Below are 16,746 nucleotides of genomic sequence, written 5' to 3' on the forward strand. Positions count from 1 at the left end.
GGCTGTCGGAATCCTTTCCGAATGTTTCAGGTACTCTCCTTTCTTCGTCAAGGAGGGTACTCTGTGAGTTTCCTTCAAGAGACCCACACCACTCCAGAGCTTGAAGCAAGCTGGAATCTGGAGTGGAAGGGAAGGGTCTTTTTTAATCACCTCACTTGGACATCATGCGGGGTGGTGACCCTTTTCTCAGATTCCTTCCAGCCAGAGGTCCTGAATGCTACCTCTGTCATCCCTGGCCGTTTATTGCATCTTCGGGTCCGGGAGTCAGGTAGAACATATAATCTAATGAATGTGTATGCTCCTACTACCGGACCAGAGAGGGCACGGTTCTTTGAAAGTTTGTCAGCCTACATGGAGACAATTGACTCTGATGAAGCCTTGATTATAGGGGGTGATTTTAATTACACCCTTGACGCTCGAGATCGCAATGTACCCAAGAAAAGAGACTCGTCTGAGTCCCTTTTGCGAGAACTAATTGCTCATTTCTCCTTGGTTGATGTCTGGAGAGAACAGAACCCAGAGACGGTTGCTTTTACCTATGTCAGGGTGAGAGATGGTCATGTTTCTCAATCCCGGATTGATAGGATATATATATCGAGCCATCTCATGTCACGAGCCCAGTCGAGCACCATTAGATTGGCACCATTCTCAGACCACAATTGTGTATCCCTGAGAATGTCAATCGCACCATCTCTGCCAAAAGCTGCTTACTGGCACTTTAACAACAGTTTATTAGAAGATGAGGGTTTTGCAAAGTCAGTCCGGGATACATGGAGAGGCTGGAGGGCCTTTCAGGATGAATTTGCCACATTGAACCAGTGGTGGGATGTAGGCAAGGTTCACCTAAAGCTCTTGTGTCAAGAGTATACCAAAAGTGTGAGCGGGCAGCGCAATGCAGAGATTGAGGCACTGAATGGGGAGGTGCTTGATCTTGAGCAAAGGCTATCAGGCTCTGAAGACCAAGCCCTTCAGTGTGAATATCTAGAAAGGAAAGAAGCGCTGCGTAACATGGAACAACGACAGGCTCGTGGTGCCTTTGTGCGAAGCCGGATGCAGTTACTTTGTGATATGGATCGTGGTTCCCGATTCTTCTATGCTCTAGAGAAGAAGAAGGGGAACCGAAAACAAATCACATGCCTTTTTGCGGAGGATGGAACCCCCCTTGAGGATCCGGAGGCTATCCGGGACAGAGCCCGGTCCTTCTATCAAAACCTTTTTTCTCCAGATCCCATCTCTCCAGATGCCTGTGAGGAGCTATGGGATGGGCTTCCAGTGGTCAGTGAGAGGAGAAAAGAGAGGTTGGAAACACCAATCACTCTAGATGAACTCTCTCAAGCACTCCGTTTAATGCCCCACAATAAATCTCCTGGGCTTGACGGACTGACCATAGAGTTCTTCCAGTTCTTTTGGGATACTCTGGGCCCTGATTTCCATAGGGTCCTAACTGAGGCCTTCAAGAAAGGTGAGTTGCCACTTTCGTGTCGTCGAGCAGTGTTATCACTACTTCCTAAGAAGGGGGATCTCCGTCTTATTAAGAACTGGAGACCAGTCTCACTGCTTAGCACAGACTATAAGATCGTGGCCAAAGCTATCTCACTTAGGCTCAAATCTGTGCTGGCAGAGGTGATTCATCCTGACCAGTCCTATACAGTCCCCGGTCGGACAATTTTTGATAATGTCTTTTTAATCCGAGACTTACTACATTTTGCGAGAAGGACTGGTCTATCTCTTGCTTTTCTCTCTCTGGATCAAGAGAAGGCATTTGACAGGGTGGATCACCAATATCTTATAGGCACTCTGCAAGCCTATAGCTTTGGCCCACAGTTTGTGGGCTACCTGAAAACAATGTATGCCTCTGCAGAGTGTTTAGTTAAAATCAACTGGTCTCTGACTGCACCTCTGGCCTTTGGACGAGGAGTTCGGCAAGGATGCCCCTTGTCGGGACAACTGTACTCGCTGGCCATTGAGCCCTTCCTGTGTCTCTTAAGGAAAAGGCTCACGGGACTGGTGCTCAAAGAACCTGACATGAGGGTGGTTCTCTCAGCCTACGCTGATGATGTAATTCTTGTGGCCCAGGACCTAGTTGATCTTGAGCGGGCACAAGAGTGTCAAGAAGTCTACGCTGCTGCCTCATCTGCCCGGATCAACTGGTCCAAGAGCTCAGGCCTTCTGGAGGGTTCTCTAAAGGTGGATTTCCTGCCTCCTGCTTTTCGTGACATCTCGTGGGAGAGTAAAATCATTAAATATTTAGGCGTCTACCTATCAGCTGAGGAGTATCCTGTCTCACAGAATTTCATTGAACTTGAGGAGTGTGTTCTAACGCGCCTTGGAAAGTGGAAGGGTTTTGCTAAAGTACTTTCTATGAGGGGGAGAGCTTTGGTGATTAATCAGCTGGTGGCCTCTCAGATCTGGTACCGGCTGATATGTCTTAGCCCAACCCAAGAATTCATTGCTAAGATCCAGAGAAGGTTACTGGACTTTCTCTGGATAGGAAAGCATTGGGTTTCTGCAGGTGTCTCAAGCCTCCCATTGAAAGAGGGAGGGCAGGGAGTCGTGTGTATACGTTCTCAAGTGCACACCTTCCGTCTCCAGCAAATACAGAGATACTTGTATGCAGATCCTTCTCCACAGTGGTGTACTCTAGCATCGAGTTTTTATCGCCAGGTACGAAATATGGGATATGACCGGCAATTGTTTATAATTGAACCTGAGGGTTTCCTAAGAAACCTTTCAACCCTGCCGGCTTACTACCAAGACACGCTCAAAACCTGGAGCATGGTATCCGTGTTAAGGCAAGGAGCCATTGAAGGGGAAGACATTCTAAATGAGCCCCTACTTTACAATCCATCTTTTAAGACTAGGATGTTAGAATCCATCAGCATCCGACGTCGCCTTTGCCAGGCTCGGTTAACCAGAGTTGGAGATCTCCTGGATTTTGAGAAATCAGATTGGGTGGACTCTCAAGCAGTTATGCAACGCATGGGATTCCTCACCACTAGGGTTCCACACCGTCTTCTCAAGGAAATCAAGGACACAATCTCTCCTGATTCTCACACCTTCATTGATGGGGTTTTACATGCTGGAGAGCCACGTCCACCTTGGAACTCCTCACCTCCAGACATAATAATAGCACCTAAAACCCGTCAATCCCCCCAAGCACCTCCTTCCCCCAACTTGAGCCAGTTGGAGAATTTTCCATTGACACGCTTTCATGATATAACAAGAAAGCTGTTGTACTCTCTAATGCTTCACACTGTACACTTCCTTGCCCTCATCTCCCGATATGATACCATCTGGAGACGTGTGCTTAATGAGGGTGAAAGACCTCAGTGGCAAGCTCTTTATTCCAGTTTGGTGCCTAGACCAACTGGAGACTTGAGTTGGAAAGTGCTGCATGGTGCATTGAGCACGGGAGAGTATTTAGCTCGTTTTACAGACTCCCCAGCTGCTTGTCCATTCTGTGGCAAAGGAGAGTCTGTGTTTCATGCTTATTTTACGTGTGCCAGACTGCAACCTCTATTGGCTCTTTTGAGGAAGCTTTACCTGCAGTTCTGGTTACACTTTTCCCCTCATGTTTATATTTTTGGACGCCCAGTATCCCGGGACAATAAAGAGAAAGACCTTCTCTCCAACTTGCTCCTGGCTTTAGCTAAATTAGTCATCCATAAATCTAGAAAGCAATGTCTGGAAGGTGGGAATCCTCTGCCAGCAGAGGTCTTGTTCCGAGTGCTGGTGCGTTCCCGCATCCGAGCAGAGTACACCCAAGCAGTGTTTACTGGTCGGTTGAAAGAATTTGCTGACCAGTGGGCAATAGATGGGGTACTTTGCTCAGTATCCCCAGACCTGGTTTCTGTTCAGACAATTCTCACACTCCATATTTAAGTGCACTTTAATTTAAGTGACAGTTGTATTTTAATCAGTTAATTATCTCCTTTGAGATGTGATTAACTTTGGTGAGTAATCACTCACCTGCAATTTGAATAATATATCAGCTAATGAAAGATCAACACATTGACTGCATTTTTGTGGGGTAAAAACACAGAAATATATGTTTACCCCCCAAAACCCATATATTTTTGGAAAGTACACATTCTACCGAATCTAAAATGGGTACCCATGCCTTTCTGCTCCAAACTACTGAGTCGTAAGGCTTTCCCACAATTGTCGGTTTTGGTGAAATATCTGAAAATTGCCTCAAAGCTTCAACTTCCCAGCACCATATCACCCATGTATCGTTACGCACCAAGAAAAAGCACCCTAAATATGATTGCCAGGGTTCCTCCAAACAGTTTGGTGGCCATTGTTCATAGGTTTATCAAAGTATCTGGCATTTAGAGGCCTCAAAATGAAGTTAGCGCGTACAAATAGTCCTGTGGGTAACTTCATCTAATGAAAAATCAACACATTGACTGCATTTTTGTGGGGTAAAAACACAGAAATATATGTTTACCCCCCAAACCCATACATTTTTGGAAAGTACACATTCTACTGAATCTAAAATGGGTACCCATGCCTTTCTGCTCCAAACTACTGAGTCGCAAGGCTTTCCCAAAGTTGTCGGTTTTGGTGAAATATCTGAAAATTGCCTCAAAGCTTCAACTTCCCAGCACCATATCACCCATGTGTCATTACGTACTAAGAAAAAGCACCCTAAATATGATTGCCAGGGTTCCTCTGAACATTTTGGTGGCCATTGTTCATAAGTTTACCAAAGTATCTGGCATTTAGAGTCCCCAAAATGAAGTTAGCGCATACAAACAGTCCCGTGGGTAACTTCAGCTAATGAAAAATCAACACATTGACTGCATTTTTGTGGGGTAAAAACACAGAAATATATGTTTACCCCCCAAACCCATACATTTTTGGAAAGTACACATTCTACCGAATCTAAAATGGGTACCCATGCCTTATTGCTCCAAACTACTGAGTCGCAAGGCTTTCCCAAAGTTGTCGGTTTTGGTGAAATATCTGAAAATTGCCTCAAAGCTTCAACTTCCCAGCACCATATCACCCATGTGTCATTACGTACTAAGAAAAAGCACCCTAAATATGATTGCCAGGGTTACTCCGAACAGTTTGGTGGCCATTGTTCATAGGTTTACCAAAGTATCTGGCATTTAGAGGCCCCAAAATGAAGTTAGCGCATACAAACAGTCCCGTGGGTAACTTCAGCTAATGAAAAATCAACACATTGACTGCATTTTTGTGGGGTAAAAACACAGAAATATATGTTTACCCCCCAAACCCATATATTTTTGGAAAGTACACATTCTACTGAATCTAAAATGGGTACCCATGCCTTTCTGCTCCAAACTACTGAGTCGCAAGGCTTTCCCAAAGTTGTCGGTTTTGGTGAAATATCTGAAAATTGCCTCAAAGCTTCAACTTCCCAGCACCATATCACCCATGTGTCATTACGTACTAAGAAAAAGCACCCTAAATATGATTGCCAGGGTTCCTCCGAACAGTTTGGTGGCCATTGTTCATAGGTTTACCAAAGTATCTGGCATTTAGAGGCCCCAAAATGAAGTTAGCGCATACAAACAGTCCCGTGGGTAACTTCAGCTAATGAAAAATCAACACATTGACTGCATTTTTGTGGGGTAAAAACACAGAAATATATGTTTACCCCCCAAACCCATACATTTTTGGAAAGTACACATTCTACCGAATCTAAAATGGGTACCCATGCCTTATTGCTCCAAACTACTGAGTCGCAAGGCTTTCCCAAAGTTGTCGGTTTTGGTGAAATATCTGAAAATTGCCTCAAAGCTTCAACTTCCCAGCACCATATCACCCATGTGTCATTACGTACTAAGAAAAAGCACCCTAAATATGATTGCCAGGGTTACTCCGAACAGTTTGGTGGCCATTGTTCATAGGTTTACCAAAGTATCTGGCATTTAGAGGCCCCAAAATGAAGTTAGCGCATACAAACAGTCCCGTGGGTAACTTCAGCTAATGAAAAATCAACACATTGACTGCATTTTTGTGGGGTAAAAACACAGAAATATATGTTTACCCCCCAAACCCATACATTTTTGGAAAGTACACATTCTACCGAATCTAAAATGGGTACCCATGCCTTATTGCTCCAAACTACTGAGTCGCAAGGCTTTCCCAAAGTTGTCGGTTTTGGTGAAATATCTGAAAATTGCCTCAAAGCTTCAACTTCCCAGCACCATATCACCCATGTGTCATTACGTACTAAGAAAAAGCACCCTAAATATGATTGCCAGGGTTCCTCAGAACATTTTGGTGGCCATCGTTCATAAGTTTACCAAAGTATATGGCATTTAGAGGCCCCAAAATGAAGTTAGCACATACAAATTGTCCGGTGGGTAACTTCAGCTAATGAAAAATTAACACATTCACTGCATTTTTGTGGGGTAAAAACACAGAAATAGATGTTTACCCCCCAACCCCATATATTTTTGGAAAGTACACATTCTACAGAATCTAAAATGGGTACCCATGCCTTTCTGCTCCAAACTACTGAGTCGCAAGGCTTTGCCAAATTTGGCGGTTTTGGTGAAATATCTGGAAATTGCCTCAAAGCTTCAACTTTCCAGCATCGTATTGTCCATGTATCATTACCAGCATAAAGCATCCTAAATATAAACATATGGGTCTACTAAACAGTTTGATGCCCAATGTGCATAGATATACCAAACTATGTGGCGCACAGAGACCCCCAAATGACAATATGTATAGACATTTTCACGGCTGACGCTCTGGCTGCTGCAATATGAGCACCTGGAGTGTGTATTATGCGACATTAGACCCCCCTAACAGTACAGAGACCCCAGAAAACCATATATTTTCAGAAAGTACACATTCTGACGAATCCAATATGGGTAAATAAGTGTTTCTACTGCAAACTGCCAAACTGCAAAGCAATGCTGAACATAACGGTTTTTATCAAATTTCTGAAAATCGTCACAAAGCTTGAATTCTACCCCATTATATGCCACACATTTCGTAACGTATCAGCATAAAACATCCTAAATATGAACGCCATGGGTCTACTGAACACTTTGATGCCCAGTATGCATAGATATACCAAACTATGTGGCGCACAGAGACCCCCAAATGACAATAGTGTATATACATTTTCATGGCTGACGCGCTGGCTGCTGCAATATGAGCACCTGGTGTGCGTATTATGCGACATTAGACCCCCCCTAACAGTACAGAGACCCCAGAAAACCATATATTTTCAGAAAGTACACATTCTGACGAATCCAATATGGGTAAATAAGTGTTTCTACTGCAAACTGGCAAACAGCAAAGCAATGCTGAACATAACGGTTTTTATCAAATTTCTGAAAATCGTCACAAAGCTTGAATTTTACCCCATTATATGCCCCACATTTCATAACTTATCAGCATAAAACATCCTAAATATGAACGCCAGGGGTCTACTGAACACTTTGATGCCCAATATGCATAGATATACCAAACTATGTGGCGCACAGAGACCCCCAAATGACAATAGTGTATATACATTTTCACGGCTGACGCTCTGGCTGCTGCAATATGAGCACCTGGAGTGTGTATTATGCGACATTAGACCCCCCTAACAGTACAGAGACCCCAGAAAACCATATATTTTCAGAAAGTACACATTCTGACGAATCCAATATGGGTAAATAAGTGTTTCTACTGCAAACTGCCAAACTGCAAAGCAATGCTGAACATAACGGTTTTTATCAAATTTCTGAAAATCGTCACAAAGCTTGAATTCTACCCCATTATATGCCACACATTTCGTAACGTATCAGCATAAAACATCCTAAATATGAACGCCAGGGGTCTACTGAACACTTTGATGCCCAGTATGCATAGATATACCAAACTATGTGGTGTACAGAGACCCCCAAATGACAATAGTGTATATACATTTTCACGGCTGACGCTGGCTGCTGCAATATGAGCACCTGGTGTGTGTATTATGCGACATTAGACCCCCCTAACAGTACAGAGACCCCAGAAAACCATATATTTTCAGAAAGTACACATTCTGACGAATCCAATATGGGTAAATAAGTGTTTCTACTGCAAACTGCCAAACTGCAAAGCAATGCTGAAAATAACGGTTTTTATCAAATTTCTGAAAATCGTCACAAAGCTTGAATTTTACCCCATTATATGCCCCACATTTCGTAACGTATCAGCATAAAACATCCTAAATATGAACGCCAGGGGTCTACTGAACACTTTGATGCCCAATATGCATAGATATACCAAACTATGTGGCGCACAGAGACCCCCAAATGACAATAGTGTATATACATTTTCACGGCTGACGCGCTGGCTGCTGCAATATGAGCACCTGGTGTGTGTATTATGCGACATTAGACCCCCCTAACAGTACAGAGACCCCAGAAAACCATATATTTTCAGAAAGTACACATTCTGAAGAATCCAATATGGGTAAATAAGTGTTTCTACTGCAAACTGCCAAACTGCAAAGCAATGCTGAACATAACGGTTTTTATCAAATTTCTGAAAATCGTCACAAAGCTTGAATTTTACCCCATTATATGCCCCACATTTCTTAACGTATCAGCATAAAACATCCTAAATATGAACGCCAGGGGTCTACTGAACACTTTGATGCCCAGTATGCATAGATATACCAAACTATGTGGTGTACAGAGACCCCCAAATGACAATAGTGTATATACATTTTCACGGCTGACGCGCTGGCTGCTGCAATATGAGCACCTGGTGTGTGTATTATGCGACATTAGACCCCCCTAACAGTACAGAGACCCCAGAAAACCATATATTTTCAGAAAGTACACATTCTGACGAATCCAATATGGGTAAATAAGTGTTTCTACTGCAAACTGCCAAACTGCAAAGCAATGCTGAAAATAACGGTTTTTATCAAATTTCTGAAAATCGTCACAAAGCTTGAATTTTACCCCATTATATGCCCCACATTTCTTAACGTATCAGCATAAAACATCCTAAATATGAACGCCAGGGGTCTACTGAACACTTTGATGCCCAGTATGCATAGATATACCAAACTATGTGGTGTACAGAGACCCCCAAATGACAATAGTGTATATACATTTTCACGGCTGACGCGCTGGCTGCTGCAATATGAGCACCTGGTGTGTGTATTATGCGACATTAGACCCCCCTAACAGTACAGAGACCCCAGAAAACCATATATTTTCAGAAAGTACACATTCTGACGAATCCAATATGGGTAAATAAGTGTTTCTACTGCAAACTGCCAAACTGCAAAGCAATGCTGAACATAACGGTTTTTATCAAATTTCTGAAAATCGTCACAAAGCTTGAATTTTACCCCATTATATGCCCCACATTTCGTAACGTATCAGCATAAAACATCCTAAATATGAACGCCAGGGGTCTACTGAACACTTTGATGCCCAATATGCATAGATATACCAAACTATGTGGCGCACAGAGACCCCCAAATGGATATAAAGTAGATAAAATTTACAAGGCAAAACAAAATAAGGCAGTAAAGAGTGAAATGCAAAAAAATCCAATAAAACCACAAAAATCAATGTTTTTTTTCCAGACTAGTGTTATCGGCCGTCAGAATCACAGTTTGAATATTTTAGCTGGGCCAAACAGGTTATACGGCTAGAAACAAGTGAACACAACATACGCAGAGCTGAAAATGCAATAAAATGGCTAAAAATTCAATAAAATGGCTAAAAATGCACCAAAATACCCAAAATTGCAATATAATCACCGAAATAACATAAAAAAGATATTGCACAGTACGGTTAGCGAATACGCTATTCGTAATGGCAATAAAACATTTTTTTCAGCCAAAAAAAGAGACGATGCGATAAGAAAAAAAAAAAAAAGCCACAATGCCATGTATGTGCGTGTGCGTGTGTACAAATGGTAAATTACATGTTATGTGTGCGTGTGTGCGTGTGCACATGTGTGTAAGTGCAGTGAGTGTAAGTGACCCCCCCAATCCCCAAAAATGTATGTGTAAGTGTGTGTAAGTGTGAATCTAAGTGTGTATTACTGTAATAAGTGTGTGTTGGTGTGTTTGTGTGTGTAATTGTTGCACTAACCTGAAAAAATCGCTGGAGACTGTTGCAGGCGATCAGGAAGACTCCCTGGAAGACATCTGCCTCGTGGTTCCTGTCTGTGTGCTGTGGGGGCGGAGATCGTCGATCCGGTGCAGGCTGCAGCAGCAGGACACGTAAGTAACACGTGCCTGCTGCTGTTTTTGGGCCCCTGGGCGATCGCGCCCCAGGGGCCACTCGATCCCCTGCTCTGCTCGTTGCCTAGGGGCAGGGGATCGAGCAGGAACGGAGCGAGCGGCTCTAACAGCCGCTCCTCCGCTTCTGAACCCGGAAGTGCTGCAGAACGTAGAATCTACGTTCTGTGGCATTTCAAGTACCTTTGCCACAGAACGTAGATTCTACGATCTGTGGCATTTAAAGGGTTAACACCAAGCAAATTAAATAAAATATATGGTTCACCGAATAAATGTTGGAGAAACTGCGGGGGTTCAGGGAGTTGCTTACATATTTGGTGGGAATGTCCCCGGGTACAAACTTTATGGAGATTAGTCGAGAATGTGATAAAGGATACTACTAAAATTAATATTATACTTACTCCGGCCTTAGCACTTTTGGGTATAATGAATCCAATACAAACATTACAGTATAACAAAGCACAATGTTATTTAATGTATCATATTTTGTTTGCGACAAGAATGGCTATTGCAAGGAAATGGAAAACGGAGGATATTCCCTCAATACACTGCATTTTGCAGGAATTGAACCAAACAGCAACATACGAATGCTCATTTGCACGTACCCAGGGAACCTTCTCTAAAAAACTGCTAGTTATTGGCAATGCTTGTATTTATATGATAAGTGATATTGTTAACATAAGAATATGTCAACAATGGTTTAACAGTATATATAAATGAATGTGTCCCAGAGTCAATTCTTGTCTCTTTTTTTTTTTTTTTTTTTTGTTATACATGTATGATTTTGTTATTGCAAATTCATGACTGAAAAAAAAACAAGAAAAAACTTTAAATAATAAAAAAAAGTAAGAGATGCTAGCGTTTTTTGGAACTATACATTCCATTGCACTTCGCCTGGTCTGAGCTGGAGACGGCAAGTCTGGCAGAACAGGTAACGTTGAGTAAAAGGCACATCTTGGTGAATTTGCGAAGTAACGGTCTTTAGCCAGATCGAAACTTCGCCTGGCGTAAGAGTGCGAAGTAGCGCTAGAATCTATCTCCTTCGCTAGCGAAGTTTGGCCTGCGCCCGTTAGTAAATCGGCGAAGTCCCGAAAAGACGTGCCGCTGGCGAATTTTCACTAACGTTGGTCACTTTGCCCTTTAGTGAATTTCCCCCATATAGTGTTTAGAAGAAGTAATGTGTATATGGGAGCAGCGATGATGATTATTTGCTTCCATTTGAACTTTTACCAATTCCATTTGCCAACAACAGGTCTATCTGACGAGGGAGATTCTAGCCCTGATTTTCAGTTGCTGGCTTATTTGTGCACAGAGTCTGAGTTATATAGAAGGCTTAGTGGGGGTTGCTTTCTCTTTTCTCCATTTAACTTATACAATAACTTTTTTTTTTTTTATTTCAAGCTGCCATATTATGCCATTCTTATTGTTTTGTTTCAAAGACCATTTAGCAGGTGTTTCTAAAGTTTTTCTAAACTTAGAAATTAACTTGCTTTTATCTGAAACTAGTTAAAAGGGCTGTTTTGCATTATTTAGCTTTTGATTCAGGAGCTCTTTAATTTGCATATTAAGCAATCTGGTAACTAGGGTCCAAATAACCCTAGCAATCATGCATTGATTTGAATAAGAGATTGGAATATGAATAGGAGAGGCCTGAATAGAAGGACAGTAATAAAAAGTAACAATAACAATACATTTGTAGCCTTACAGAGCGTTTGTTTTTTACGGCAGAGACACATGCTCCGATTCAGAGGGGATTTAGTTTCCCACCAAGAAATCGCCTTTTCTTCGGGGCGACTAATCTCCCTTAACTGCCTCCCACCTGCTAGAATGTAAATCACCGGCGGGATGGTACTCGGTGCACTTCGTTTTCTGAAGGCGCTCAAAGTTTCCTCGTGAGGCAACTTCGGGCGATTTCGGACAAAGAGGTGCACCAATATTCTGAATGTCCTGTAAGTATAAACATCTTATAATAAATTACTGAATATTAAACACATATGTAAAGACAATTAAGAATGATCATTATTTTTGGTTTCCAGATGTGGAATCACAGGGGCCAGTGATGACATCTGTTCTGTATAGTATCCAAGGACAAACTGATACTTAGAATTGTAATGTGGGAGTTAAAAACAATAATGATACAGTTTTTTTTACATCAGACACATGGAAAAGCTCCCAGCTCATTTTATATTATGATCATACATATACAGAACCTAAATATAGACCAGGAATGTCATCCGCTTATTTTGGTTCCACTATAAATGGTGCAGGCACAGAATATCAACTGACTGTAAAAAATGCAGGCACTCAGGATACTGATACTTATTATTGTGTTAAATGGTATGACAACATTGGATGCCACAGTGATATACAGCTGGACAAAAACCACTGAAGGTATCCTGCCTGTTTAAAGGTGCAGCAAAGTAAACAACATTTCAATGAAAGATTCAAACTCAGATAGAAAAAGAGTCACACTTGCACACCCTGGCGCTCCCATTAGATATATACTCAGTGCACAGTTGAAGAGGAATCTGCAACCTCACAACCAACATGGAATAAAAAATGTATCACTGGCACACAGGGGTAGATATGTTTCTTATTCTCAGTGAGCCACATTGTGTGTGTATATACATACATATATATATGTCCATGTGGCCTCATCTGTGTGGGTGAGACAAAGTCAGGTAATGTCACACATATCACAGCAAAGGTGGGCCATTTATTTGGAAATTACATTACACATCTAAACATTCAGTTGCTGGCTTATTTGTGCACAGAATCTGAGTTATATAGAAAGTTAAATGGGCCTGCTTAATATTTCCTCCATTCTTTCCACCTCTAACTGTTAGGGAAGTATTATTAACCATATGGAAATCAAGGGCAGGGTCGGAATCTCTGATTGGCAGAACTGCAGTGTTTTTGCATTATGCACTGTATATAAAAGACTGGTGTGAGGTAGAAATGAGAAATAATTTCTTTAGGCTAAAGAGAAGTATTAAATATTTGGTGAAAATGAGATTATTGCCACCAGCTATATATTTAATATTCTGGATGTCCTGTAAGTAAAAACAAATTATAACGTATTACTGGCTTTTAAACAGATGTATAAAGACAATTAAACTTGTTCTTTCTTTTTGTTTTTCCAGATGTGGAATCCCAGGTGCCAGTGATGACTCCATCTGTTCTTTATGTTAACCAAGGACAAACTGGTACTTATAATTGTAACGTGGGAGTTAAAGACAATCACGTTACACGTTTTCTTCGTCAAACACCTGGAAAAGCTCCCCAGCTCATTTTTTATCATCATCATACATACACAGAACCTAAATATGGACCAGGAATGTCATCCGCTCATTTTGGTTCCACTATAAATGGTGCAGGCACAGAATATCAACTGACTGTAAAAAATGCAGGCACTCAGGATACTGATACTTATTATTGTGTTAAATGGTATGACAACATTGGATGCCACAGTGATATACAGCTGGACAAAAACCACTGAAGGGATTCTTCTTGCTAAAATGTGCAATAAAGTAAATAGCATTTTTCTGAGAAATTCAAACTATGTCAGTTACATATAAATAGCGTTAGTGGAAGTAATCATATTGTACACAATAATTCCCAAGTAACAGTCCCTGCCCAGAGGCTATTTAATGTACTTTCAGTTGCCATTGTGCTGTCAAAGTTTAAATTAATATTTTGTATCTTTATAGGGGGAGTTCACCTTTTTTAGTATGTCATAATTTTTAATTTCAAGCACCCTTTCAATTGGTCTTCATTTATTATTTTTTTTATAGTTTTTTTAATTGTTTGCATCTTTCCTTTGTATTTTTATGACTTTAAATTGGGGTCACTGGCCCAGGTGGTCAAAAAAAACATTCCTCTGTAAAGCTACAATTTTATTACTTTATATTTTTTATTTATATACAGGTCCTCTCCCTCTCATCTTCCAGTTGCGGATTCACTATTCAATAGAATACTAAACCATAGCTATCAAAAACCTGCTGAAATTCCAGTCTGGAGAGCTGCTGAACAAAAATCTTAATCATTTTAAATTCACTTAAATAAATCAAGACCGTTTGCAGATTGTCATGCAAAATGTTCATGTCTACTTTATACTAAAAGTTAATTTAAGGGGACCTTGTCTGCAGGGCTTTCTGAGCAAATGCAGCATTGTGAGCACCACTTCAGCTATTGTGAATAGCTGGAGCAATATGCAAGATGATGGCACCTCTTCACCCCAGGAAGATGACACCCCCCCCATCTCCTTTTAAAAGTCAAGACCATGCAGCGCAATTGTTACTAGCAGGTGTAACTGACTGTCAGTCTACTCTCTCCACCATGATCAATTAGTTTAAAAGTGAGCTTTCAATCTGCAGAAGGACCTGAGAAACTTGCAAGAGAGAGAACAACTGAGGCCGAGTCATGAATATCCAGGCTGGAAGACCTGTGCAGCCTGATGAGAGCCAAAATATAACAGTTCCAGGGCACTTTTCACTGCCAAGTTTGAACTACACTAATTATACACTACTTTATCTAAATTATCCAACCCCCTCCATCCAAGTGGTTCCTGATATAAGCAAAATTTTGGGACATTCTCCAATCTAATATCTTTCCCAAAGATTATAACGTGATCCCAACCATCTTCACTCAGTCCCTCCTGACCTTGGTTGAAATATTAAATATTTAGGAACATCGATAGCAAGGGACATTAGACTCTATATTAAGCTCAATTTTACTCCGGTAACTGAGAAAATGACATGGCAACTTAATCACTGCTATACCCTCCCATTGACAATTTGGGGTAGAATAAATTTACAGAAAATAATTTTTCTCTCAAAGTATTTGTATATCCTTCAAAACTCCCCTAAACTTTGCACAAATTAAGAGTATCCAAATATAATTTTCCTGGGGAAAGAAACACCAGCCCCTCCCAAGAACAGTATTAAAAGTTTAGTGGTTTATTCCTGACCCCAATAATCCCAATATCCAATTACAGGCCTAGTAAAATTGCTGGGATATATACCCTATAGAAAACTTTTAGTCCAAACATCCAGTCTTAGACATATCATATATGACTGGTCCCTACACCCTACAAATATGCTGTAAGAGACCCCCTTTATGATACCCTAATCTTCCTTTTTGGGGCAACTCCAATCTAATCCTGGTCTCTGGATAGACCAAATTGTGTTTTTATAAAATAAACAAGCCTTTACTGAGCAATTTCTGACAGATGGGCCTAGTGTAATCCTCCTAGACTTTGAAGAAAATTATTATGAAACTGTACAGGGATCCGGTGGCTATGATCCCACCACCATTCTTCAGGGTATACCAGATCTCTCAACAGGAAATATCGACCCTGTCCAATGAGTGGGAGGAATATAAGGATAAGGAATACCAATTGTCACTAGAGATAGATTAATCCAATTAGGATACTCTACCACCTCTGTGTTACCCCACTACACCATTGCTGCCACAAATTCATAGTATATGATATGGTCATGCCCAAAAATAATGAGATTCTGTCATAAGGTGATGGAATCCAGCTAGGACAAAACCACCTTCCCTAAATCCTCATCATGTAAATATGTTTTCTTGGCATTATAGACAAACTAGTTCCTCATAACACATTTGGAAGTCTCTCTTATTCTATACTAGAAGAGATTATGTTCCCTTATTGAAACACTGATTGCAATTAATAATAACTAGCCATTAAAACAGCTGACATATTTAGCTAGGGTATGTATAACAAAATCTGAGCCTACAAAACAGCTAATCTACTTTAAAGGAGGCCATAGACGTTAAGATTTTTCTCACTATAATGACCAATTTTAGTGCCATCGGACTAATCTGTCAAATTAACCTTAGGTTAGTGGGCACTGAACAATTGCACATCTAATGATTTTTCATCCAATATAGGTCAGAAAATTGATTGGTTAGGTTAGAAATTTCTTCTTTCAAAGTGAAATTTATCCATTAACCAATTATTTGGAGGGTCAAACATGCAGCTAGCCACAATTTTCCTTATTATACGATATCACTTGAAATGGTCTTTTTAGTTCATGGACAAATTGTACATTTAAACGATTGTTTCAGAATAAGTTTGGTCTTACGATATTAAAAATATCTTTTAAAAATCTTAACTTCTATGGCCACGTTAACCCCAAAGAATATTGATCCGATAAATACAGGAATTTCCTTGCTACTTGTGAATGTATTATATTACTGCTCTGAATACTACTCAGATACTCATGAATGCGCTTTATCACTGCTATGAAGACTACTTGTCACTTGTGAATGTACTACTATACTATTGCTCTGGATGTTACTCTGATACTTGTGAGTGTACTATATCATTATTCTGTATAATACTTTGGGAACTGTGAATGTATTATATGAATTGATCCAGTGATCTATGGAAATTAGCTTTTGTACTTGCATACTATTATACCTACTGTACCCATCCTGTCCTACCACCTCATGTTTTGAAAGCAAGCTGATAAATAAAACCTGTAAAG

General features: G+C 40.7%; 1 gene segment (V, D, J or C); it reads left to right on the forward strand.

Annotated features, from left to right (window-relative positions):
• Window positions 1-13,174: 13,174 nt before the first annotated feature.
• Window positions 13,175-14,031, forward strand: LOC121398614. The segment is given in 2 exon segments: window positions 13,175-13,286; window positions 13,375-14,031. Coding segments are annotated over 2 exon segments (453 nt in total).
• The last annotated feature ends 2,715 nt before the right edge of the window (window positions 14,032-16,746 follow it).

Source organism: Xenopus laevis, chromosome 1S (assembly GCF_017654675.1).
Source record: "Xenopus laevis strain J_2021 chromosome 1S, Xenopus_laevis_v10.1, whole genome shotgun sequence".
Lineage (NCBI taxonomy): Eukaryota > Metazoa > Chordata > Amphibia > Anura > Pipidae > Xenopus > Xenopus laevis.